The 24,682-nt window shown below is 44.7% G+C and overlaps 1 protein-coding gene across 1 annotated transcript in view; it reads right to left on the bottom strand.

The window, feature by feature from the left end:
* Positions 1-24,682, bottom strand: part of LOC124010436 (NEDD4-binding protein 3-A-like) — a 99,112-nt gene that overhangs the window by 23,057 nt on the left and 51,373 nt on the right. Inside the window, exons 2-4 of the mRNA XM_046322858.1 lie at positions 18,503-18,795; positions 14,433-14,610; positions 6,944-7,153 (exon numbers count right to left, since the gene is read on the bottom strand). Of these exons, the coding sequence (XP_046178814.1) occupies positions 6,944-7,153; positions 14,433-14,610; positions 18,503-18,762 (648 nt within the window). The 5' untranslated portion in view covers positions 18,763-18,795. The remainder of the gene's footprint in view (positions 1-6,943; positions 7,154-14,432; positions 14,611-18,502; positions 18,796-24,682) is intronic.

Genomic DNA, 24,682 nt, shown 5'->3' with positions numbered 1-24,682 from the left:
TCATCATCATCATCATCCTCCTGACTCAGACCACGCACTGACGCCACCGCCTGTATCACAACATTAATACCAACTGTTATCATCATCATCATCATCATCCTGACTCAGACCACGCACTGACGCCACCGCCTGTATCACAACATTAATACCAACTGTTATCATCATCATCATCATCATCCTCCTGACTCAGACCACGCACTGACGCCACCGCCTGTATCACAACATTAATACCAACTGTTATCATCATCATCATCATCATCATCATCATCCTCCTGACTCAGACCACACACTGACGCTACCGCCTGTATCACAACATTAATACCAACTGTTATCGTCATCATCATCATAACTATCAGAATCACCATACAAATGTACCATTAATATGAACTAGTTATCTAATCATCATCATCATCATCATCATAATTATTGTACATTTGACTGTATTGATAATTAATATGAACTAGTTTCCTAATGTCGTTTCCTACATCCTAATGTATTGATAATTAATATGAACTAGTTTCCTAATGTAGTTTCCTACATCCTAATGTATTGATAATTAATATGAACTAGTTTCCTAATGTCGTTTCCTACATCCTAATGTATTGATAATTAATATGAACTAGTTTCCTAATGTCGTTTCCTACATCCTAATGTATTGATAATTAATATGAACTAGTTTCCTAATGTAGTTTCCTACATCCTAATGTATTTGTCATGTTTGTCATTTATTATCATGTCTTGTCCCTGTGCTCCCCATTCTATTCGTTTCCCTCTGCTGGTCTTATTAGGTTCTTTCCCTCTTTCTATCCCTCTCTCTCCCCCTCCCTCTCTCACTCTCTCGCTCTCTCTTCTCTCTATCGTTCCGTTCCTGCTCCCAGCTGTTCCTATTCCCCTAATCATCATTTAGTCTTCCCACACCTGTTCCCGATCCTTTCCCCTGATTGGAGTCCCTATTTATTCCTTTGTGTTCCGTTCCTGTCCTGTCGGTTCCTTGTTTAGAATTCACCGTGCTGTGATTGTGTATCGCCCTGTCCTGTCGTGTTTTTGTCTTCATCAGATGCTGCGTGTGAGCAGGTGTCTCTGTCAGCTACGGCCTGCGCCTACCCGAAGCGACCTGCAGTCTGAGACCGCTTCTCCTGTTATTCCCCTCTACAGACTAGAGGATTTCTGTTATTCCCTGTTTGGACTTGAATAAACTCTGTTTCTGTTAAGTCGCTTTTGGGTCCTCTTTCACCCGCATGACAGAAGGAACCGACCAAGGAATGGACCCAGCGACTTCAGACGCTCGTTACACTGCCGTCGAGATCCAAGGAGCCATGCTCGGCAGACACGAGCAGGAATTGTCTGCTGCTCGCCATGCCGTGGAGAACCTGGCCGCTCAGGTTTCCGACCTCTCTGGACAGTTCCAGAGTCTACGTCTCGTGCCACCTGTTACTTCCTGGCCTGCCGAGCCTCCAGAACCTAGGGTTAATAACCCACCTTGCTACTCCGGGCAGCCCACTGAGTGCCGCTCCTTTCTCACGCAGTGTGAGATTGTGTTCTCTCTCCAACCCAACACATACTCTAGAGAGAGAGCTCGGGTTGCTTACGTCATTTCACTCCTTACTGGCCGGGCTCGAGAATGGGGCACAGCTATCTGGGAGGCAAGGGCTGATTGCTCTAACAAGTTCCAGAACTTTAAAGAGGAGAGGATTCGGGTTTTTGACCGTTCAGTTTTTGGTGGGGAGGCTTCTAGGGCCCTGGCTTCCTTATGCCAAGGTGAACGGTCCATAACGGATTATTCTATTGAGTTTCGCACCCTTGCTGCCTCTAGTGAGTGGAACGAGCCGGCGCTGCTCGCTCGTTTTCTGGAGGGACTCCACGCAGTGGTTAAGGATGAGATTCTCGGGAGGTTCCTTCAGATGTGGACTCTTTGATTGCTCTCGCCATCCGCATAGAACGACGGGTAGATCTTCGTCACCGGGCTCGTGGAAGAGAGCTCGCATCAACGGTGTTTCCCTGCTCCGCATCGCAACCATCTCCCTCCTCTGGCTTTGAGACTGAGCCCATGCAGCTGGGAGGGATTCGCATCTCGACTAAGGAGAGGGAACGGAGGATCACCAACCGCCTGTGCCTCTATTGCGGAGTTGCTGGACATTTTGTTAATTCATGTCCAGTAAAAGCCAGAGCTCATCTGTAAGCGGAGGGCTACAGGTGAGCGCAACTACTCAAGTCTCTCCATCAAAATCCTGTACTACTTTGTCGGTCCATCTACGCTGGACCGGTTCGGGTGCTACATGTAGTGCCTTGATAGACTCTGGGGCTGAGGGTTGTTTCATGGACGAAGCATGGGTTCGGAAACATGACATTCCTTTCAGAGAGTTAGAGAAGCCTACGCCCATGTTCGCCTTAGATGGTAGTCATCTTCCCAGTATCAGATTTGAGACACTACCTTTAACCCTCACAGTATCTGGTAACCACAGTGAGACTATTTCTTTTTTGATTTTCCGTTCACCGTTTACACCTGTTGTTTTGGGTCATCCCTGGCTAGTATGTCATAATCCTTCTATTAATTGGTCTAGTAATTCTATCCTATCCTGGAACGTTTCTTGTCATGTGAAGTGTTTAATGTCTGCCATCCCTCCCGTTTCTTCTGTCCCTACTTCTCAGGAGGAACCTGGCGATTTGACAGGAGTGCCGGAGGAATATCATGATCTGCGCACGGTCTTCAGTCGGTCCCGAGCCAACTCCCTTCCTCCTCACCGGTCGTATGATTGTAGTATTGATCTCCTTCCGGGGACCACTCCTCCTCGAGGTAGACTATACTCTCTGTCGGCTCCCGAACGTAAGGCTCTCGAGGATTATTTGTCTGTGTCTCTTGACGCCGGTACCATAGTGCCTTCTTCCTCTCCGGCCGGGGCGGGGTTCTTTTTGTTAAGAAGAAGGACGGTACTCTGCGCCCTGCGTGGATTATCGAGGCTGAATGACATAACGGTTAAGAATCGTTATCCGCTTCCCCTTATGTCATCAGCCTTCGAGATTCTGCAGGGAGCCAGGTGCTTTACTAAGTTGGACCTTCGTAATGCTTACCATCTCGTGCGCATCAGAGAGGGGGACGAGTGGAAAACGGCGTTTAACACTCCGTTAGGGCATTTTGAGTACCGGGTTCTGCCGTTCGGTCTCGCCAATGCGCCAGCTGTTTTTCAGGCATTAGTTAATGATGTTCTGAGAGACATGCTGAACATCTTTGTTTTTGTCTATCTTGACGATATCCTGATTTTTTCTCCGTCACTCGAGATTCATGTTCAGCACGTTCGACGTGTTCTACAGCGCCTTTTAGAGAATTGTCTCTACGTAAAGGCTGAGAAGTGCTCTTTTCATGTCTCCTCCGTTACTTTTCTCGGTTCCGTTATTTCCGCTGAAGGCATTCAGATGGATTCCGCTAAGGTCCAAGCTGTCAGTGATTGGCCCGTTCCAAGGTCACGTGTCGAGTTGCAGCGCTTTTTAGGTTTCGCTAATTTCTATCGGCGTTTCATTCGTAATTTCGGTCAAGTTGCTGCCCCTCTCACAGCTCTTACTTCTGTCAAGACGTGTTTTAAGTGGTCCGGTTCCGCCCAGGAGCTTTTGATCTTCTAAAAGAACGTTTTACGTCCGCTCCTATCCTCGTTACTCCTGACGTCACTAGACAATTCATTGTCGAGGTTGACGCTTCAGAGGTAGGCGTGGGAGCCATTCTATCCCAGCGCTTCCAGTCTGACGATAAGGTTCATCCTTGCGCTTATTTTTCTCATCGCCTGTCGCCATCTGAGCGCAACTATGATGTGGGTAACCGTGAACTGCTCGCCATCCGCTTAGCCCTAGGCGAATGGCGACAGTGGTTGGAGGGGGCGACCGTTCCTTTTGTCGTTTGGACAGACCATAAGAACCTTGAGTACATCCGTTCTGCCAAACGACTTAATGCCCGTCAAGCTCGTTGGGCGTTGTTTTTCGCTCGTTTCGAGTTTGTGATTTCTTACCGTCCGGGTAGCAAGAACACCAAGCCTGATGCCTTATCCCGTCTGTTTAGTTCTTCTGTGGCTTCTACTGATCCCGAGGGGATTCTTCCTTATGGGCGTGTTGTCGGGTTAACAGTCTGGGGAATTGAAAGACAGGTTAAGCAAGCACTCACGCACACTGCGTCGCGCGCGCTTGTCCTAGTAACCTCCTTTTCGTTCCTGTTTCCACTCGTCTGGCTGTTCTTCAGTGGGCTCACTCTGCCAAGTTAGCTGGTCATCCCGGTGTTCGAGGCACTCTTGCGTCTATTCGCCAGCGCTTTTGGTGGCCGACTCAGGAGCGTGACACGCGCCGTTTCGTGGCTGCTTGTTCGGACTGCGCGCAGACTAAGTCGGGTAACTCTCCTCCTGCCGGTCGTCTCAGACCGCTCCCCATTCCTTCTCGACCATGGTCTCACATCGCCTTAGACTTCATTACCGGTCTGCCTTTGTCTGCGGGGAAGACTGTGATTCTTACGGTTGTCGATAGGTTCTCTAAGGCGGCACATTTCATTCCCCTCGCTAAACTTCCTTCCGCTAAGGAGACGGCACAAATCATTATTGAGAATGTATTCAGAATTCATGGCCTCCGTTAGACGCCGTTTCAGACAGAGGCCCGCAATTCACGTCACAGTTTTGGAGGGAGTTCTGTCGTTTGATTGGTGCGTCCGTCAGTCTCTCTTCCGGGTTTCATCCCCAGTCTAACGGTCAAGCAGAGAGGGCCAATCAGACGATTGGTCGCATACTACGCAGCCTTTCTTTCAGAAACCCTGCGTCTTGGGCAGAACAGCTCCCTGGGCAGAATACGCTCACAATTCGCTTCCTTCGTCTGCTACCGGGTTATCTCCGTTTCAGAGTAGTCTGGGTTACCAGCCTCCTCTGTTCTCATCCCAGCTTGCCGAGTCCAGCGTTCCCTCCGCTCAAGCGTTTGTCCAACGTTGTGAGCGCACCTGGAGGAGGGTGAGGTCTGCACTTTGCCGTTACAGGGCACAGACGGTGAGAGCCGCCAATAAACGCAGGATTAAGAGTCCAAGGTATTGTTGCGGCCAGAGAGTGTGGCTTTCCACTCGCAACCTTCCTCTTACGACAGCTTCTCGTAAGTTGACTCCGCGGTTCATTGGTCCGTTCCGTGTCTCCCAGGTCGTCAATCCTGTCGCTGTGCGACTGCTTCTTCCGCGACATCTTCGTCGCGTCCATCCTGTCTTCCATGTCTCCTGTGTTAAGCCCTTTCTTCGCACCCCCGTTCGTCTTCCCTCCCCCTCCCGTCCTTGTCGAGAGCGCACCTATTTACAAGGTACATAAGATCATGGACATGCGTTCTCGGGGACGGGGTCACCAATACTTAGTGGATTGGGAGGGTTACGGTCCTGAGGAGAGGAGTTGGGTTCCGTCTCGGGACGTGCTGGACCGTTCACTCATCGATGATTTCCTCCGTTGCCGCCAGGATTCCTCCTCGAGTGCGCCAGGAGGCGCTCGGTGAGTGGGGGGGTACTGTCATGTTTGTCATTTATTATCATGTCTTGTCCCTGTGCTCCCCATTCTATTCGTTTCCCTCTGCTGGTCTTATTAGGTTCTTTCCCTCTTTCTATCCCTCTCTCTCCCCCTCCCTCTCTCACTCTCTCGCTCTCTCTTCTCTCTATCGTTCCGTTCCTGCTCCCAGCTGTTCCTATTCCCCTAATCATCATTTAGTCTTCCCACACCTGTTCCCGATCCTTTCCCCTGATTGGAGTCCCTATTTATTCCTTTGTGTTCCGTTCCTGTCCTGTCGGTTCCTTGTTTAGAATTCACCGTGCTGTGATTGTGTATCGCCCTGTCCTGTCGTGTTTTTGTCTTCATCAGATGCTGCGTGTGAGCAGGTGTCTCTGTCAGCTACGGCCTGCGCCTACCCGAAGCGACCTGCAGTCTGAGACCGCTTCTCCTGTTATTCCCCTCTACAGACTAGAGGATTTCTGTTATTCCCTGTTTGGACTTGAATAAACTCTGTTTCTGTTAAGTCGCTTTTGGGTCCTCTTTCACCCGCATGACAGTATTGATAATTAATATGAACTAGTTTCCTAATGTAGTTTCCTACATCCTAATGTATTGATAATTAATATGAACTAGTTTCCTAATGTAGTTTCCTACATCCTAATGTATTGATAATTAATATGAACTAGTTTCCTAATGTCGTTTCCTACATCCTAATGTATTGATAATTAATATGAACTAGTTTCCTAATGTAGTTTCCTACATCCTAATGTATTGATAATTAATATGAACTAGTTTCCTAATGTAGTTTCCTACATCCTAATGTATTGATAATTAATATGAACTAGTTTCCTAATGTAGTTTCCTACATCCTAATGTATTGATAATTAATATGAACTAGTTTCCTAATGTAGTTTCCTACATCCTAATGTATTGATAATTAATATGAACTAGTTTCCTAATGTAGTTTCCTACATCCTAATGTATTGATAATTAATATGAACTAGTTTCCTAATGTAGTTTCCTACATCCTAATGTATTGATAATTAATATGAACTAGTTTCCTAATGTAGTTTCCTACATCCTAATGTATTGATAATTAATATGAACTAGTTTCCTAATGTAGTTTCCTACATCCTAATGTATTGATAATTAATATGAACTAGTTTCCTAATGTTGTTTCCTACATCCTAATGTATTGATAATTAATATGAACTTGTTTCCTAATGTAGTTTCCTACATCCTTATGTATTGATAATTAATATGAACTAGTTTCCTAATGTAGTTTCCTACATCCTAATGTATTGATAATTAATATGAACTTGTTTCCTAATGTAGTTTCCTACATCCTAATGTATTGATAAAGTCCCTTCCAGATGTTTGAAAAGGACACCACACAGACACTGTAGATGCTTCAGGAGCAGACAGAAATCCCCAAACTAAAACGGTGGCATGTGGTGGGGCACCTTGGCTCCACTGGAGGTGGGTCCTCCGTGGCGGGAGGGTGAGGAGGAGGAAGAGGAGGTGGAGACAGCTCTAGGTGTGTGTGCGTAGGCCCGGTGGAGCCCGTTGGACAGGCCCTGGTCTGAGTCCTCCATCTTGGCAGGGTAGAGGTTCTGCATGGAACTGAAGTTCTTGGGTGTGACGGGCTTGAAGGCAGACGGCCTGAGACGAGACTGGAGGGAGAAGAAGGAGAGAGATAGAGAGAGGGAGAGAGAGAGAGAGAGAGAGAGAGAGGGAGGGAGGGAGGGAGGGAGAGTTAGTACCTGAAACTGTCAGGGTGGAGTGAGAGAGACAGGTAAAGAGGTATAGAGAGACAGGTAGAGAGAGACAGGTAGAGAGGTATAGAGAGACAGGTAGACAGGTATAGAGAGACAGGTAGACAGGTATAGAGAGACAGGTAGACAGGTATAGAGAGACAGGTAGACAGATATAGAGAGACAGGTAGACAGGTATAGAGAGACAGGTAGACAGGTATAGAGAGACAGGCAGAGAGGTATAGAGAGACAGACAGGTAGAGAGGTATAGAGAGACAGGCAGAGAGGTATAGAGAGACAGGTAGAGAGGTATAGAGAGACAGGTAGACAGGTATAGAGAGACAGGTAGACAGGTATAGAGTGACAGGTAGACAGGTATAGAGAGACAGGCAGAGAGGTATAGAGAGACAGACAGGTAGAGAGGTATAGAGAGACAGGTAGAGAGGTATAGAGAGACAGGTAGACAGGTATAGAGAGACAGGTAGACAGGTATAGAGAGACAGGTAGACAGGTATAGAGAGACAGGTAGACAGGTATAGAGAGACAGGCAGAGAGGTATAGAGAGACAGACAGGTAGAGAGGTATAGAGAGACAGGCAGAGAGGTATAGAGAGACAGGTAGAGAGAGACAGGCAGAGAGGTATAGAGAGACAGGTAGACAGCTATTAAGAGACAGGTAGACAGGTATAGAGAGACAGGTAGACAGGTATAGAGAGACAGGCAGAGAGGTATAGAGAGACAGACAGGGAGAGAGGTATAGAGAGACAGGTAGAGAGGTATAGAGAGACAGACAGGTAGAGAGGTATAGAGAGACAGACAGGTAGAGAGGTATAGAGAGACAGACAGGGAGGGTTATAGAGAGAGGTAGAAGTGAGGGAGAAATGAGAGAGAAAGAAAGGCAGAGACTTGGGAGAAAGAGAGATAAATCATTAGAAAAAGGTGCAGAGATAGGTGTGTGAGAGAGAGAGAGAGAGAGAGAGAGAGAGAGAGAGAGAGAGAGAGAGAGAGAGAGAGAGAGAGAGAGAGAGAGAGAGAGAGAGAGAGAGAGAGAGAGCCCACCACTCCATCCTGAACTTGAACAGCCTCTATGACCAGTCCACCTCTACAAGGCAGCAGTGCCCACCTTTGCCCGAACTCTAAAGGACATCGCTCTCAAACGCAGCCCCAACACTTCACACAGGAGCAACAGATCAATAGACACCCTGTCCAGACCAGCGAGACAATCTCCCAGACCTGCGGGACCCCCCCTGGACCTACACATAGAGGACCCACGCCAAGAGAACCTACATCCAGACCACAACACTACCCCCCCCCCCGAAGTCAACAAAGCCCACACCCCATTTAGGCCCCTCAGATCAGACCCATAGCCCTCCTGCCCACACAATGACCCCCACCCCTGCAAAGAGGGCCTCAACATGGAAGTCACACATACACCCAGGCCGTGAGCGGGCAAACAGGCCCAACCCCCACTCTTACACTAGCCCGACCCCCACTCTTACACTAGCCCAACCCCCACTCTTACACTAGCCCAACCCCCACTCTTAGACTAGCCCAACCCCACTCTTAGACTAGCCCAACCCCCACTCTTACACTAGCCCAACCCCCACTCTTAGACTAGCCCAACCCCCACTCTTAGACTAGCCCAACCCCCACTCTTACACTAGCCCAAGTCAATGGAATGTACCAGATGCTGAGCAGGCTCTGCTCACACTTACTGGTCTAAGGCCAAACCACACAACTCATTTATGAAACACAAAGCCTTCACTATCTTATACTGGAATATCCAAGGCCTGAGGTCATCTGCCTTTGGCCCAAAGAGCAGGAACCTGGACTTTATCAAATTAATCAGAAATACAGACATCCAGTCATCCTACAAGAAACATGGTATAGAGGAGACGGACCCACTGGTTGTCCTCTAGGTTACAGAGAGCTGGTAGTCCCATCCACCAAACTACCAGGTGTGAAACAGGGAAGGGACTCAGGGGGTATGCTAATATGGTATAGAGCAGACCTAACTCACTCCATTAAATTCATCAAAACAGGAACATTTTACATTTGGCTAGAAATTCAAAAGGAAATGATCTCAACTGAGAAAAATATCCTCCTGTGTGCTACCTATATCCTATATCCCCCCACTAGAATCCCCATACTTTTATGAAGACAGCTTCTCCATCTCGGAGGGGGAAATCAATCATTTCCAGGCTCAGGGACATGTACTAGTCTGTGGTGACCTAAATGCCAGAACTGGACGAGAACCTGACACCCTCAGCACACAGGGGGACAAACACCTGCCTGCAGGTGACAGAATTCCCTTGCCCATATGCCCCACAAGGCACAACTATGACAATATAACCAACTAAAATGGGTCACAACTCCTGCAGCTCTGTCGCTTGCTGTCTACGTACATAGTCAATGGTAGGCTTCGAGGGGACTCCGATGGTAGGTACACCTATAGCTCATCTCTTGGCAGCAGTACTGTACAGTCGTGGCCAAAGGTTTTGAGAATGACACAAATATTAATTTCCACAAAGTTTGCTGCTTCAGTTTCTTTAGATATTTGTGTCAGATGTTACTATGGATACTGAAGTATAATTACAAGCATTTCATACGTGTCACAGGCTTTTATTGACAATTACATGAAGTTGATGCAAAGAGTCAATATTTGCAGTGTTGACCCTTCTTTTTCAAGACCTCTGCAATCTGCCCTGGCATGCTGTCAATTAACTTCTGGGCCACATCCTGACTGATGGCAGCCAATTCTTGCATAATCAATGCTTGGAGTTCGTCAGAATTTGTGGGTTTATGTTTGTCCACCCGCCTCTTGAGGATTGACCACAAGTTCTCAACAGGATTAAGGTCTGGGGAGTTTCCTGGCCATGGAACCAAAATATTGATGATTTTGTTCCTCGAGCCACTTAGTTATCACTTTTGCCTTATGGCAAGGTGCTCCATCATGCTGGAAAAGGCATTGTTTGTCACCAAACTGTTCCTGGATGGTTGGGAGAAGTTGCTCTCGGAGGATGTATTGGTACCATTCTTTATTCATGGCTGTGTTCTTTCGGGCAAAATTGTGAGAGCCCACTCCCTTGGCTGAGAAGCAACCCCACACATGAGTGGTCTCAGGATGCTTTACTGTTGGTATGACACAGGACTGATGGTAGCGCTCACCTTGTCTTTTACGGACAAGCTTTTTTCCAGATGCCCCAAACAATCGGAAAGGGGATTCATCAGAGAAAACGACTTTACCCCAGTCCTCAGCAGTCCAATCCCTGTACCTTCTGCAGAATATCAGTTTGTCCCTGATGTTTTTCCTGGAGAGAAGTGGCTTCTTTGCTTCCCTTCTTGACACCAGGCCATCCTCCAAAGGTCTTCACCTCACTGTTCATGCAGATGCACTCACACCTGCCTGCTGCCATTCCTGAGCGAGCTCTGTACTGATGGTGCCCCGATCCCGCAGCCGAATCAACTTTAGGAGATGGTCCTGGCGCTTGCTGGACATTCTTGGGCGCCCTGAAGCCTTCTTCACACCAATTGAATCACTCTCCTTGAAGTTCTTGATGATCCGATAAATGGTTGATGTTTCCTTGCGGGTAACCATGGTTGACAGAGGAAGAACAAGGATTCTAAGCACCACACTCCTTTTGAAGCTTCCAGTCTGTTATTCGATCTCAATCAGCATGACAGAGTGATCTCCAGCCTTGTCCTCGTCAACACTCACACCTGTGTTAACGAGAGAATCACTTACATGATGTTAGCTGGACCTTTTGTGGCAGGGCTGAAATGCAGTGGAAATGTTTTTTGGGGGGATTCAGTTCATTTGCATGGCAAAGAGGGACTTTGCAATTAATTGAAATTCATCTGATCACTCTTCATAACATTCTGGAGTATATGCAAATTGCCATCATACAAACTGAGGCAGCAGACTTTGTGAAAATTAATATTTGTGTAATTCTTAAAACTTGGCCACAACTCTAGACTACTTGATCACTGACTTCAATCCAGAGTCTCTCAGAGCGCTCAGTCAACCCACTGACTCCCCTATCAGATCACAGCAAAATCACAGTCTACTTTTTACAGGGCAAAACTCAATCATAAGGCATCAAAGTCAAAGGAGTAAAATTAGATGGAAGGAATGTACTGTGGAAACCTACCAAAAAACAATTAGGCAACAACAAATTCAATCCCTTTTAGACAACTTCCTGGACAAAATATTTCACTGTAATAGTAAAGGTGTATACTTGGCAGCAGAAAACCGACCATATTAGAGACACATATTTCACTCAGATTACACAGACCCACAAAGAATTCAAAAACAAACCCGATTTTGATAAACTCCTAATTCTATTGGGTGAAATACCACAGTGTGCCATCACAGCAGCAAGAATTGTGACCTGTTGCCACAAGAAAAGGGCAACCAGTGAATAACAAACACCATTGTAAATTCAACCCATATTTATGTTCATTTATTTTCCCTTTTGTACTTTAACCATTTGCACATCATTACAACACTGTATATATACATAATATGACATTTGTAATGTCTTTATTATTTTGGATCTTCTATATATGTAATGTTTACTGTTAATTTTTATTATTTATTTCACTTTCGTATATTATCTACTGCACTTGCTTGGGCAATGTTAACACATGTTTGCCAGGCCAATAAAGCCCCTTGAACTGAACGGTGCTGAATTAAGAGCAGCGCTATCTCACTCACAGCCAGGCTGGTGGTGTGTTCAGGCCAAGGTCTAGAAATCACTATTACCCACAAGGTTTCTATTAAATCAATCGTTTTCTCAGCTCTCTCCATGTTGTTTCTCAGGCTTGATGTTAAACATCCAGCCTGGATGAGATGAATTCATCCTACTGCACTACTTAGGCTTTACAAGGAGTACAGAAGGGACTGTGTGTGATTTACATCAGACACAGACTGAAGGGAGAGGCTTGGCATCTTATTCATGCATGATCTTATACATGACTAATGCAGGACATTTTAAAATACTTCCTCCAGCCTAGCCAGGTAATACCTGGTAGCATTTCATTGTGTCTCCTACACACACGCACGCACGCACGCACGCACGCACGCACGCACGCACGCACGCACGCACGCACGCACGCACGCACGCACGCACGCACGCACGCACGCACGCACGCACGCACACACACACACACACACACACACACACACACACACACACACACACACACACACACACACACACACACACACACACACACACACACACACACACACACACACACAGCGTCACCACTGGGTCGTCATTCATCTAGTGCTACCAGTGACTCAGTGATAGAGGCCAACTCTTCAAACTTTCGCTAACTGTAAGGAGTAGGAAGCCAGGGTGATCTGTCTGAGACATGTTGGCTTCAGACAATTAAAAGACGTTCTCTGTGTCAGAGAGACATGTTGGCTTCAGACAATTAAAAGACGTTCTCTGTGTCAGAGACATGTTGGCTTCAGACAATTAAAAGACGTTCTCTGTCAGAGACATGTTGGCTTTAGAGTATTAAAAGACGTTCTCTGTCAGAGACATGTTGGATATAGAGTATTAAAAGACGTTCTCTGTCAGAGACATGTTGGCTTTAGAGTATTAAAAGACGTTCTCTGTCAGAGACATGTTGGATATAGAGTATTAAAAGACGTTCTCTGTGTCAGAGACATGTTGGATTTAGAGTATTAAAAGACGTTCTCTGTCAGAGACATGTTGGATTTAGAGTATTAAAAGACGTTCTCTGTGTCAGAGACATGTTGGATTTAGAGTATTAAAAGACGTTCTCTGTCAGAGAGACATGTTGGCTTTAGAGTATTAAAAGACGTTCTCTGTCAGAGACATGTTGGATTTAGAGTATTAAAAGACGTTCTCTGTCAGAGACATGTTGGATTTAGAGTATTAAAAGACGTTCTCTGTGTCAGAGACATGTTGGATTTAGAGTATTAAAAGACGTTCTCTGTCAGAGACATGTTGGATTTAGAGTATTAAAAGACGTTCTCTGTCAGAGAGACATGTTGGCTTTAGAGTATTAAAAGACGTTCTCTGTGTCAGAGAGACATGTTGGCTTTAGAGTATTAAAAGATGTTCTCTGTGTCAGAGAGACATGTTGGATTTAGAGAATTAAAAGACGTTCTCTGTGTCAGAGACATGGTGGCTTTAGAGTATTAAAGACGTTCTCTGTCAGAGAGACATGTTGGCTTTAAAGTAATAAAAGACGTTCTCTGTCAGAGACATGTTGGATATAGAGTATTAAAAGACGTTCTCTGTCAGAGACATGTTGGATTTAGAGTATTAAAAGACGTTCTCTGTGTCAGAGACATGTTGGATTTAGAGTATTAAAAGACGTTCTCTGTCAGAGACATGTTGGATTTAGAGTATTAAAAGACGTTCTCTGTCAGAGACATGTTGGATTTAGAGTATTAAAAGACGATCTCTGTCAGAGACATGTTGGATTTAGAGTATTAAAAGACGTTCTCTGTGTCAGAGACATGTTGGATTTAGAGTATTAAAAGACGTTCTCTGTGTCAGAGACATGTTGGATTTAGAGTATTAAAAGACGTTCTCTGTCAGAGACAGATAATAATAATCTGTTTTGATAGAATAGATAATAACTGCAATTTTACATGTTATATCACCCCTATATGTTGTCCCAGGGATATCACCCCTATATGTTGTCCCAGGGATATCACCCCTATATGTTGTCCCAGGGATATCACCCCAATATGTTGTCCCAGGGATATCACCCCTATATGTTGTCCCAGGGATATCACCCCTATATGTTGTCCCAGGGATATCACCCCTATATGTTGTCCCAAGGATATCACCCCTATATGTTGTCCCAGGGATATCACCCCTATATGTTGTCCCAGGGATATCACCCCTATATGTTGTCCCAGGGATATCACCCCTATATGTTGTCCTAGGGATATCACCCTTATATGTTGTCCCAGGGATATCACCCCTATATGTTGTCCCAGGGATATCACCCCAATATGTTGTCCCAGGGATATTACCCCTATATGTTGTCCCAGTGATATCACCCCTATATGTTGTCCCAGGGATATCACCCCTATATGTTGTCCCAGGGATATCACCCCTATATGTTGTCCCAGTGATATCACCCCAATATGTTGTCCCAGGGATATCACCCCTATATGTTGTCCCATAACCAGGTGTTCTTCTTACCTTCTCATATTTCCCTCCAATTGGCAGGGAGTTCTTTGACACGCCCACCTCAGTTCCATCTTTGTAGTAGAGCTTGATGTGTTCCTCCTCATGTCCATGCTCTCTCTTCATGGACTGCATGCTGGAGAAGATGTCCTTCCTACTGCTGCCTGGGCCGCTACCCGCTTTGGCCTCTTTCCTTGTGGGGATCATTATAAAGCTTTTCCTTCAGGCTTCAAGTCAATTGATAATCTGTTTCCCTGAACGATAACAGCTTGTTATGAAAATTATGTATATTTCTATTTGAGTTTGCAAGAAAGGCATTTCACTGTACATGCGCATGTGACATAAAAACTTTAAATTAATTTATATTTCATCTCGATTTAGGTCGCAGTTGCAAATGTTCTCAACTAGCCTACCTGGTTAAATAAAGGTGAAATTAAAAAAAATATATATATTTTTTTACAACTGTACATTGTAACAGCTTACTTCACAAATACACTGCATTCGGAAAGTATTCAGACCATTTGACTTTTTTCACATTTTGTTACATTACAGCCTTCTTCTAAAATTGATTAAATAAAAAATGTTCCTCATCAATCTACACACAATACACCATAATGGCAAAGCGAAAACAGGTTATTTACTTAACTATTCAGACCCTTTGCTATGAGACTCAAGATTGAGCTCAGGTGCATCCTGTTTCCATTGATCATCCTTGAGATGTTTCTACAACTTGGGTGGAGTCCAGCTGTGGTAAATTCAATCGATCAGACATGTTTTGGAAAGGCACACACTTGTCTATCTATATAAGTTCCCACAGTTGACAGTGCATATCAGAGCAAAAACCAAGCCTTGTGATCGAAGGAATTGTCCGTAAAGCTCCGAGACAGGATTGTGTCAAGGCACAGATCTGGGGAAGGGTACAAAAACATTTCTGCAGCATTGAAGGTCCCCAAGAACACAGTGGCCTCCATCATTCTTAAATGGTAGTTTGGAACCATCAAGACTATGCCTAGAGTTGGTCGCCCGGTCAAATCCAGCAATCGTGGGAAAAGGGCCTTGGTCAGGGTAGTGACCAAAAATACGATGGTCACTCTGACAGAGCTACAGACTTCCTCTGTGGAAATGGGAGAATCTTCCAGAAGGACAACCATCTCTGCAGCACTTTACCAAACAGGCCTTTATGGTAGAGTGTCCAGACTGAAGCCAATCCTCAGTAAAAGGCACATGACAGCCCGTTGGAATTTTCCAAAAGGCACCTAAAGACTCTCAGACCATAAGAAACAATATTCTCTGGTCTGATGAAACCAAGATTGAACTATTTGGCCTAATTGCCAAGCGTCACGTCCTGAGGAAACATGTCACCATCCCTATGGTGAAGCATGGTGGTGGAAGCATCATGCTGTGGGGATGTTTTTCTGCGGCAGGGACTTGGAGACTAGTCAGGTTCGAGGGATAGATGAATGGAGCAAAGTACAGAGAGATCCTTGAGGAAAACCCGCTCCAGAGCACTCAAGACCTCAGACTGGGGTGAAGGTTCACCTTCCAACAGGACAACGACCCTAAGCACTCTACCAGGACAACGCAGGAGTGGCTTTGGGACAAATCTCTAAATGTCTTTGAATTGCCAAGCCAGTGGCCGGACTTGAGCCGGATTGAAATAGCTATGGAACAACGGTCTCCATCCAATTTGACAGAGCTTCGGAGGATCTGCAGAGAAGAATGGGAGAAAATGCAGGTGCACCAATCTTCTAGTGTCATACCTAAGAAGACTTGATGCTGGAATCGCTGCCAAAGGTGCTTCAACAAAGTACTGAATACTTAGGTAAATGTCATATTTTATTTTATTTTTTATACAGTACTAATACAAATATTTGGATACACCAACTGTACTCATTCAAGGTTTTTTTTATTACTATTTTCTACATTGTAGAATAATAGTGAAGACATCAAAACTATGAAATAACACATATGGAATCATGAAGTAACCAAAAAAATGTTAAACAAATATATTTTATATTTGCGATTCTTCAAGGTAGCCTCCCTTTGCCTTGATGACAGCTTTGCACATTCTTTCAATTATTTCAACCAGCATCATGATGTCGTCTCCTGGAATGCATTTCAATTAACAGGTGTGCCTTGTTAAAAGTTAATTTGTGGAATTTATTTCCTTCTTAATGCGTTTGAGCCAATCAGTTTTATTGTGACAAGGTATACGGGGCGGCAGGGTTGCCTAGTGGTTAGAGCGTTGGACTAGTAATCGTAAGGTTGCAAGTTCAAATCCCCGAGCTGATAAGGTACAAATCTGTCATTCTACCCCTGAAAAGGCAGTTAACCCACTGTTCCTAGGCCGTCATTGAAAACAAGAATATGTTCTTAACTGACTTGCCTAGTTAAATAAAGCTAAAAAAACAAAATTAATAAAATAAAATACAGAAGCTAGCCCTATTTGTTAAAAAAACAAAGTCCATCTTGTGGCAAGAACATCTTAAATAAGCAGAGACAAACGACAGTCCATCATTACTTTAAGACATGAAGGTCAGTCAGTCTGAAAGATTTCAAGAACTTTGAAAGTTTCTTTAAGTGCAGCAGCAAAAACCATTATGCGCTACAATGAAACTGGCTCTCATGAAGACTGCCACAGGAAAGGAAGACCCAGAGGGACATCTGCTGCAGAGGACAAGTTCATTAGAGTTACCAGCCTCAGAAAATGCAGCCCAAATAAACGCTTCACAGAGTTCAAGTAACAGACACATCTCAAAATCAACTGGTCAGAGGAGACTGTGTGAATCAGACCTTCATGGTCAAATTGCAGCAAAAAAATACTATTAAAGGACACCAATAATAAGAAGAGACTTGCTTGCCCCAAGAAACACGAGCAATGGACATTAGAAAAGTGGAAATCTGTCCTTTGGTCTGATGAGTCCAAATGGGAGATTTTTGGTTCTAACAGCCGTGTCTTTGTGAGACGCAGGTGAACGGATGATCTCTGTATGTGTTGTTCCCACCGTGAAGCATGGAGGAGGAGGTGTGATGGTGTGGGGGTGCTTTGCTGGTGACACTGTCAGTGATTTATTTAGAATTCAAGGCACACTTAACCAGCATGGCTACCACAGCATTATGCAGCGATACGCCATCCCATCTGGTTTGGGCTTAGTGGGACTATCATTTGTTTCTCAACAGGACAATGACCGAAAACACACCTCCAGGTTGTTATTTAACCAGGAAGGAGAGTGATGGAGTGCTGCATCAGATGACCTGGCCTCCACAATCACCCGACCTCAACCCAATCGAGATAGTTTGCAATAAGTTGGACCAGAGAGTGAAGGAAAAGCAGCCAACAAGTGCTCAGCATGTGTGGGAAGTCCTTCAAGACTCTTAGAAAAGCATTCCAGGGGAAGCTGGTTGAGAGAATGCCAATAGTGTGCAAAGCTGTCACCAAGGCAAAGGGTGGCTACTTTGAAGAATTAAAAATATAACATATATTTTGATTTGTTTAATAGTTTTTTGGTTACTACATGATTCCATATGTGTTATTTCATAGTGTTGATGTCTTCACTATTATTCTATGTAGAAATTTAATGAGTAGGAGTGTCCAAAATTTTGATTGGTACTGTACTTTTGCTGTACATTTCTACAAAACAGTTTTTGCTTTGATATTTTGGTGTATTGTGTGTAGATTGATGAGGGGGAAAAAACTATTTAATACATTTTAGAATAGGGTTGTAATGTAACAAAATGTGGAAAAATTCAAGGGGTCTGAATACATTCTGAATGGTAGGAGTCACACCTCCTACCAGCTCACTATGTGTGGCACCCACCTGGCAGCAGCACTAACAACACTGCTATGGAATAACAGGTGATGTTATTACCCAAGAGCATCATTAATGCCTTCTATTTGAAACAGACAACTCTTTACCACTTTGTCTGTACTTTATGGAATACATAGAGAATACATACTCTCTAATGTAGCACCCATCTGGGTGATGAAACATGGCAGCCATTTTGTGCCTATCAGAGAGCTCACTAACCTGGTGATGTTGATGAAACATGGCAGCCATTTTGTGCCTATCAAAGAGCTCACTAACCTGGTGATGTTGAGGTAGTTGAGCAGCTCTCTCTGGTTGAAGCCTTTCTTTAATAACCTGTTGGTCTGTCTGGGTCCCACCTGGGGCACGGCCCGGCTGCCTTTAGCTGGGGACGCGTCCGGGCTCTCCACTAGGCTGCCTACACTACCCATACTGCACCGGGCCAGTAGGGCTGTGGGCCGGGTAGGGGTCGAGTAGGGGTCACGGAATGTCTTGCTGGGGTCACGGCTCAGAGGAAGGGTCTGGACCGATGTTGCCATTGGTTACAGGACAGGGTGGCCACGTGGACAACTCTTGAGGTAGAGGAAGAGAGCAAAGAAGAGAGGAAGAAAGAGGTTGAGAATCAGAGAATGGACATAAACAAACTGATTCAGAACCCTGTAAAATATCTTTTGCATCATGAACCATCATCACCATGATAACCTCCTATTCACCTTCTAACTGTAATATCTTATCTCTATGGCAACACGAACCATCATCACCATGATAACCTCCTATTCACCTTATAACTGTAATATCTTATCTCTATGGCATCATGAACCATCATCACCATGAAAACCTCCTATTCACCTTCTAACTGTAATATCTTATCTCTATGGCAACACGAACCATCATCACCATGATAACCTCCTATTCACCTTCTAACTGTAATATCTTATCTCTATGGCAACACGAACCATCATCACCATGATAACCTCCTATTCACCTTCTAACTGTAATATCTTATCTCTATGGCAACACAAACCATCATCACCATGATAACCTCCTATTCACCTTTTAACTGTAATATCTTATCTCTATGGCAACACGAACCATCATCACCATGATAACCTCCTATTCACCTTCTAACTGTAATATCTTATCTCTATGGCAACACAAACCATCATCACCATGATAACCTCCTATTCACCTTCTAACTGTTATATCTTATCTCTATGGCAACACGAACCATCATCACCATGATAACCTCCTATTCACCTTCTAACTGTAATATCTTATCTCTATGGCAACACGAACCATCATCACCATGATAACCTCCTATTCACCTTCTAACTGTAATATCTTATCTCTATGGCAACACGAACCATCATTACCATGATAACCTCCTATTCACCATTTAACTGTAATATCTTATCTCTATGGCAACACGAACCATCATCACCATGATAACCTCCTATTCACCTTCTAACTGTAATATCTTATCTCTATGGCAACACGAACCATCATTACCATGATAACCTCCTATTCACCTTTTAACTGTAATATCTTATCTCTATGGCAACACGAACCATCATATCCAAGACCAAGTCCACACTTTATTGGATTGTTTACAGTTTTCAGCTCTCTGTCTGTCTTCATCTGTTCCTCTGATCACTTAACTCCTGCACTCTAGTGGTTAATAAAGCATAATAACTAGTATCATGATTCTTTATTAGGTGGTCCCATTCCCTCTGTCTTCCTCAGTATTTCCCCATAGCCTTTACCCTAGTTACTAGTCTGTTGTTGATGTGAATTCTAGTCAAACTCCTGTCTTTTTCCCTGTCTGGCTTTATATCTCCTCTCTCAGGTCATGACTTGACATGTGCCACTTCTCTGTCATCAGCTGTGTGTGTGTGTGTGTGTGTGTGTGTGTGTGTGTGTGTGTGTGTGTGTGTGTGTGTGTGTGTGTGTGTGTGTGTGTGTGTGTGTGTGTGTGTGTGTGTGTGTGTGTGTGTGTGTGTGTGTGTGTGTGTTCGCCCTCTGTGATGCTACAGACTACAGTAAATCCTATTTGTCTGATAAAGAGGCAGGGTGCTTTGATTCAGGCAGCAGAGATGAGCAAGGATGTGCCTTTATAACCAGGGCAGCCCTGCTGTACTTACTACAGTGCCAGGTAGTCTAGTGGTTAGGGCGTTTGGACAGTAACCGAAAGGTTGCTGAATCAAATCCCAGAGCTGACAAAACAAAAATATGTTGTTCTGCACCTGAGCAAGGCAGTTAACCCACTGTTCCCCGGGGGCTGAAGATGTGGATGTCCATTAAGGCAGTTAACCCACTGTTCCCTGGGGCCGAAGATGTGGAGGTCCATTAAGGCAGTTAACCCGCTGTTCCCCGGGGGCTGAAGACGTGGATGTCCATTAAGGCAGTTAACCCACTGTTCCCCGGGGGCCGAAGATGTGGAGGTCCATTAAGGCAGTTAACCCGCTGTTCCCATGGGGCCGAAGAAGTGGATGTCCATTAAGGCAGTTAACCCGCTGTTCCCCGGGGACCGAAGACGTGGATGTCCATTAAGGCAGTTAACCCACTGTTCCCCGGGGGCTGAAGACGTGGCGGTCCATTAAGGCAGTTAACCCGCTGTTCCCCGGGGGCCGAAGACGTGGATGTCCATTAAGGCAGTTAACCCACTGTTCCCCGGGGGCTGAAGACGTGGAGGTCCATTAAGGCAGTTAACCCACTGTTCCCCGGGGGCCGAAGACGTGGATGTCCATTAAGGCAGTTAACCCACTGTTCCCCGGGGGCTGAAGACGTGGAGGTCCATTAAGGCAGTTAACCCACTGTTCCCCGGGGGCTGAAGACGTGGATGTCCATTAAGGCCACTGTTCCCCGGGGGCTGAAGACGTGGAGGTCCATTAAGGCAGTTAACCCACTGTTCCCCGGGGGCTGAAGACGTGGAGGTCCATTAAGGCAGCCCTCTGCACCTCTCTTTGAACACATTGAAGGCGTTCCTTTCCCTTACTGTATCCAATTGATTTATTATTTCCCTTCCGATTTCTTTCAAATAACACAATCAATTCAGTCAGCGCATCTAAACTATAGCCAGAACAGTGTAAACTGTGGTTATTCAGTGGTCATATTAATGACTATACAGTACAGTGTAACCAGTGTAACCATCCACTGTGGTTATTCAGTGGTCATATTAATGACTATAATGACTATACAGTACAGTGTAACCTACTACAACACACTGTGGTTATTCAGTGGTCATATTATTGACTATACGGTACAGTGTAACCTACTACAGCTCAGTGGTCATATTAATGACTGTACGGTATGTCATGCTAACCTACGTGCTAGCTTCCAGCATCTGTTCAACAATACTAATGCAAAGTTGACCTTGTTTTTCATCTTTAATGGGCAGTATGTGAGGAATGATTGGCCATACATAGACTAGTGGTTTTTCTGGGATGTTCTGAACTAATTAAAGTAATTACAGAGTCAGAGGGAGGAGACTTCCTCCATCCTCTCTCCTCCCTCCCTCCCTCCCCCTCCATCCTCTCTCTTTATTCCTCCTCCCTCCCCCGCCATTCCTCCATTTTCTCTCTTTATTCCCCCTCCCTCTCTCCCCCTTCCATTACTCCCTCCCTCCTCCATTCCGCCCTCCCGCCTCCCCCTCTATTCCACCCTCCCTCCCTGCTCCATTCCTCCCTCCCTCCTCCATTCCTCCCTCCCTCTCCATTCCTCCCTCCCCCTCCATCCCTCCTCCATTCCTTCCTCCCTCCTCCATTACTCCCTCCTCTCTCTCTCCATTCCTCCCTCTCCTCTCTCTCTACGCTCATTAAGGATCTCTATTGATTCCACCCTGTTGACCCCTTCCTCTTTCCACGAGGATAAACACACACTATGGCCTTAAACCACACACACGCACGCACGCACGCACGCACGCACGCACGCACGCACGCACGCACGCACACACACACACACACACACACACACACACACACACACACACACACACACACACACACACACACACACACACACACACACACACACACACACACACCTTAAATCAGTCTTCAGACCATAAACATCAGGGGAGTATAAACAGACACACATTGTTCTGAGCCAGTAATAATGACCATCTCTTTAATATAACCCCCCCACAGCCCTCATGTTATCACTGGCTGGTTTCAACATCCAGCAGTAACTATATCTAGTCTGATCCTCCATTACTGGTAGACAAGTTGTGGTAGAGATGCAGTAATAATGCAGAAACACTGCTGTAATCACAAAACCAGGCCAGGTCACTCCTCAGTCTGTCCCAAAATAGAGCCAGCAACGCACACACACACACACACACACACACACACACACACACACACACACACACACACACACACACACACACACACACACACACACACACACACACACACACACACACACACACACACACACACACACACACACACACACACACACACACACACACACACACACACACACACACACACACAGCATCATTTATGTATGAACGTGCGCACACACACCACAAAGTGTATATTAAAGCTGGGACGATAAACAGAAAATGATCGACATCGACCACTTATTGCTTAGGCATTTATCTGATATCATTACGATAAGTAGCCTATACTAGAGAAATGAGAAGTTGGAAATGAAAGGAGTTTGCTAATATGGGTGATAGTTAATGGAACAATTGATGGCTACAACCATCAAACTAATAGTAGCAGTTCAAAGGAAAAACTGTGGAGCACATTACTGTTATAAACTGTGGAGCACATTACTGTTGTAAACTGTGGTGTACATTACTGTTATAAACTGTGGTGTACATTACTGTTGTAAACTGTGGAGCACATTACTGTTATAAACTGTGGTTTACATTACTGTTGTAAACTGTGGAGCACATTACTGTTATAAACTGTGGAGCACATTACTGTTATAAACTGTGGAGCACATTACTGTTATAAACTGTGGTGTACATTACTGTTATAAACTGTGGAGCACATTACTGTTATAAACTGTGGAGCACATTACTGTTATAAACTGTGGAGCACATTACTGTTATAAACTGTGGAGCACATTACTATTATAAACTGTGGAGCACATTACTGTTATAAACTGTGGTGAACATTACTGTTATAACCTGTGGAGCACATTACTGTTATAAACTGTGGTGAACATTTCTGTTATAAACTGTGGAGCACATTACTGTTATAAACTGTGAAGCACATTACTGTTATAAACTATGGAGCACATTATATAAACTGTGGTGTACATTACTGTTATAAACTGTTATAAACTGTGGAGGTTATAAACTGTGGAGCACATTACTGTTATAAACTGTGGAGCACATTACTGTTATAAACTGTGGAGCACATTACTGTTATAAACTGTGGTGAACATTACTGTTATAAACTGTGGAGCACATTACTGTTATAAACTGTGGTGAACATTACTGTTATAAACTGTGGAGCACATTACTGTTATAAACTGTGGAGCACATTACTGTTATAAACTGTGAAGCACATTACTGTTATAAACTGTGGAGCACATTACTGTTATAAACTGTGGTGCACATTACTGTTATAAACTGTGGTGTACATTACTGTTATAAACTGTGGAGCACATTACTGTTATAAACTGTGGAGCACATTACTGTTATAAACTGTGAAGCACATTACTGTTATAAACTGTGGAGCACATTACTGTTATAAACTGTGGTGCACATTACTGTTATAAACTGTGGTGTACATTACTGTTATAAACTGTGGAGCACATTACTGTTATAAACTGTGGAGCACATTACTGTTATAAACTGTGGAGCACATTACTGTTATAAACTGTGGAGCACATTACTGTTATAAACTGTGGTGTACATTACTGTTATAGACGTTTCGTTCTATTTATTATCAATTCAAGCAATTTATCACAATATGGACGTCCAGCTCTAGTGTGTATGTGCACATGCACACACACAGTACTCTGTGTCTGGCTAGGTAGGGAGCAGCTGCTTCAACATTTCCCATGTTTCCCCCCAGTGTAATCAACATTTATCAAGTGATGTACTGGTGGCCTCAATTGGTGGCCTCAATAATTATGTAAATAGTGAGAGACAGAGACAGAGAGAGAGAGAGAGAGAGAGAGAGAGAGAGAGAGAGAGAGAGAGAGAGAGAGAGAGTGACAGCGAGACAGAGAGAAAGAAAGAAAAACAGAGAAAGAGAGAAAGAAAGAGACAAAAAGAAAGAGAGAGAGAGAGAGAAAGTGTGAGAGAGAGAGCAAGAGAGTAATAGAGAGAGAGAGAAAGGAGAAAGAAAAGGAGGGAGAGTGAGACAGAGAGAGAGAGAGAGAGAGAGAGAGAAAGGAGAAAGAAAAGGAGGGAGAGAGAGACAGAGAGAGAGAGAGAAGAGAAAGCCACTATAGCTGTATAGCTGAAGGCTCTCAGCCAGAGGGAGATCAAAG

This window comes from Oncorhynchus gorbuscha, linkage group LG23 (genome assembly GCF_021184085.1).
Source record: "Oncorhynchus gorbuscha isolate QuinsamMale2020 ecotype Even-year linkage group LG23, OgorEven_v1.0, whole genome shotgun sequence".
In the NCBI taxonomy this organism is placed as follows: Eukaryota; Metazoa; Chordata; class Actinopteri; order Salmoniformes; family Salmonidae; genus Oncorhynchus; species Oncorhynchus gorbuscha.
This window is presented reverse-complemented; position numbering and strand designations above follow the sequence as displayed.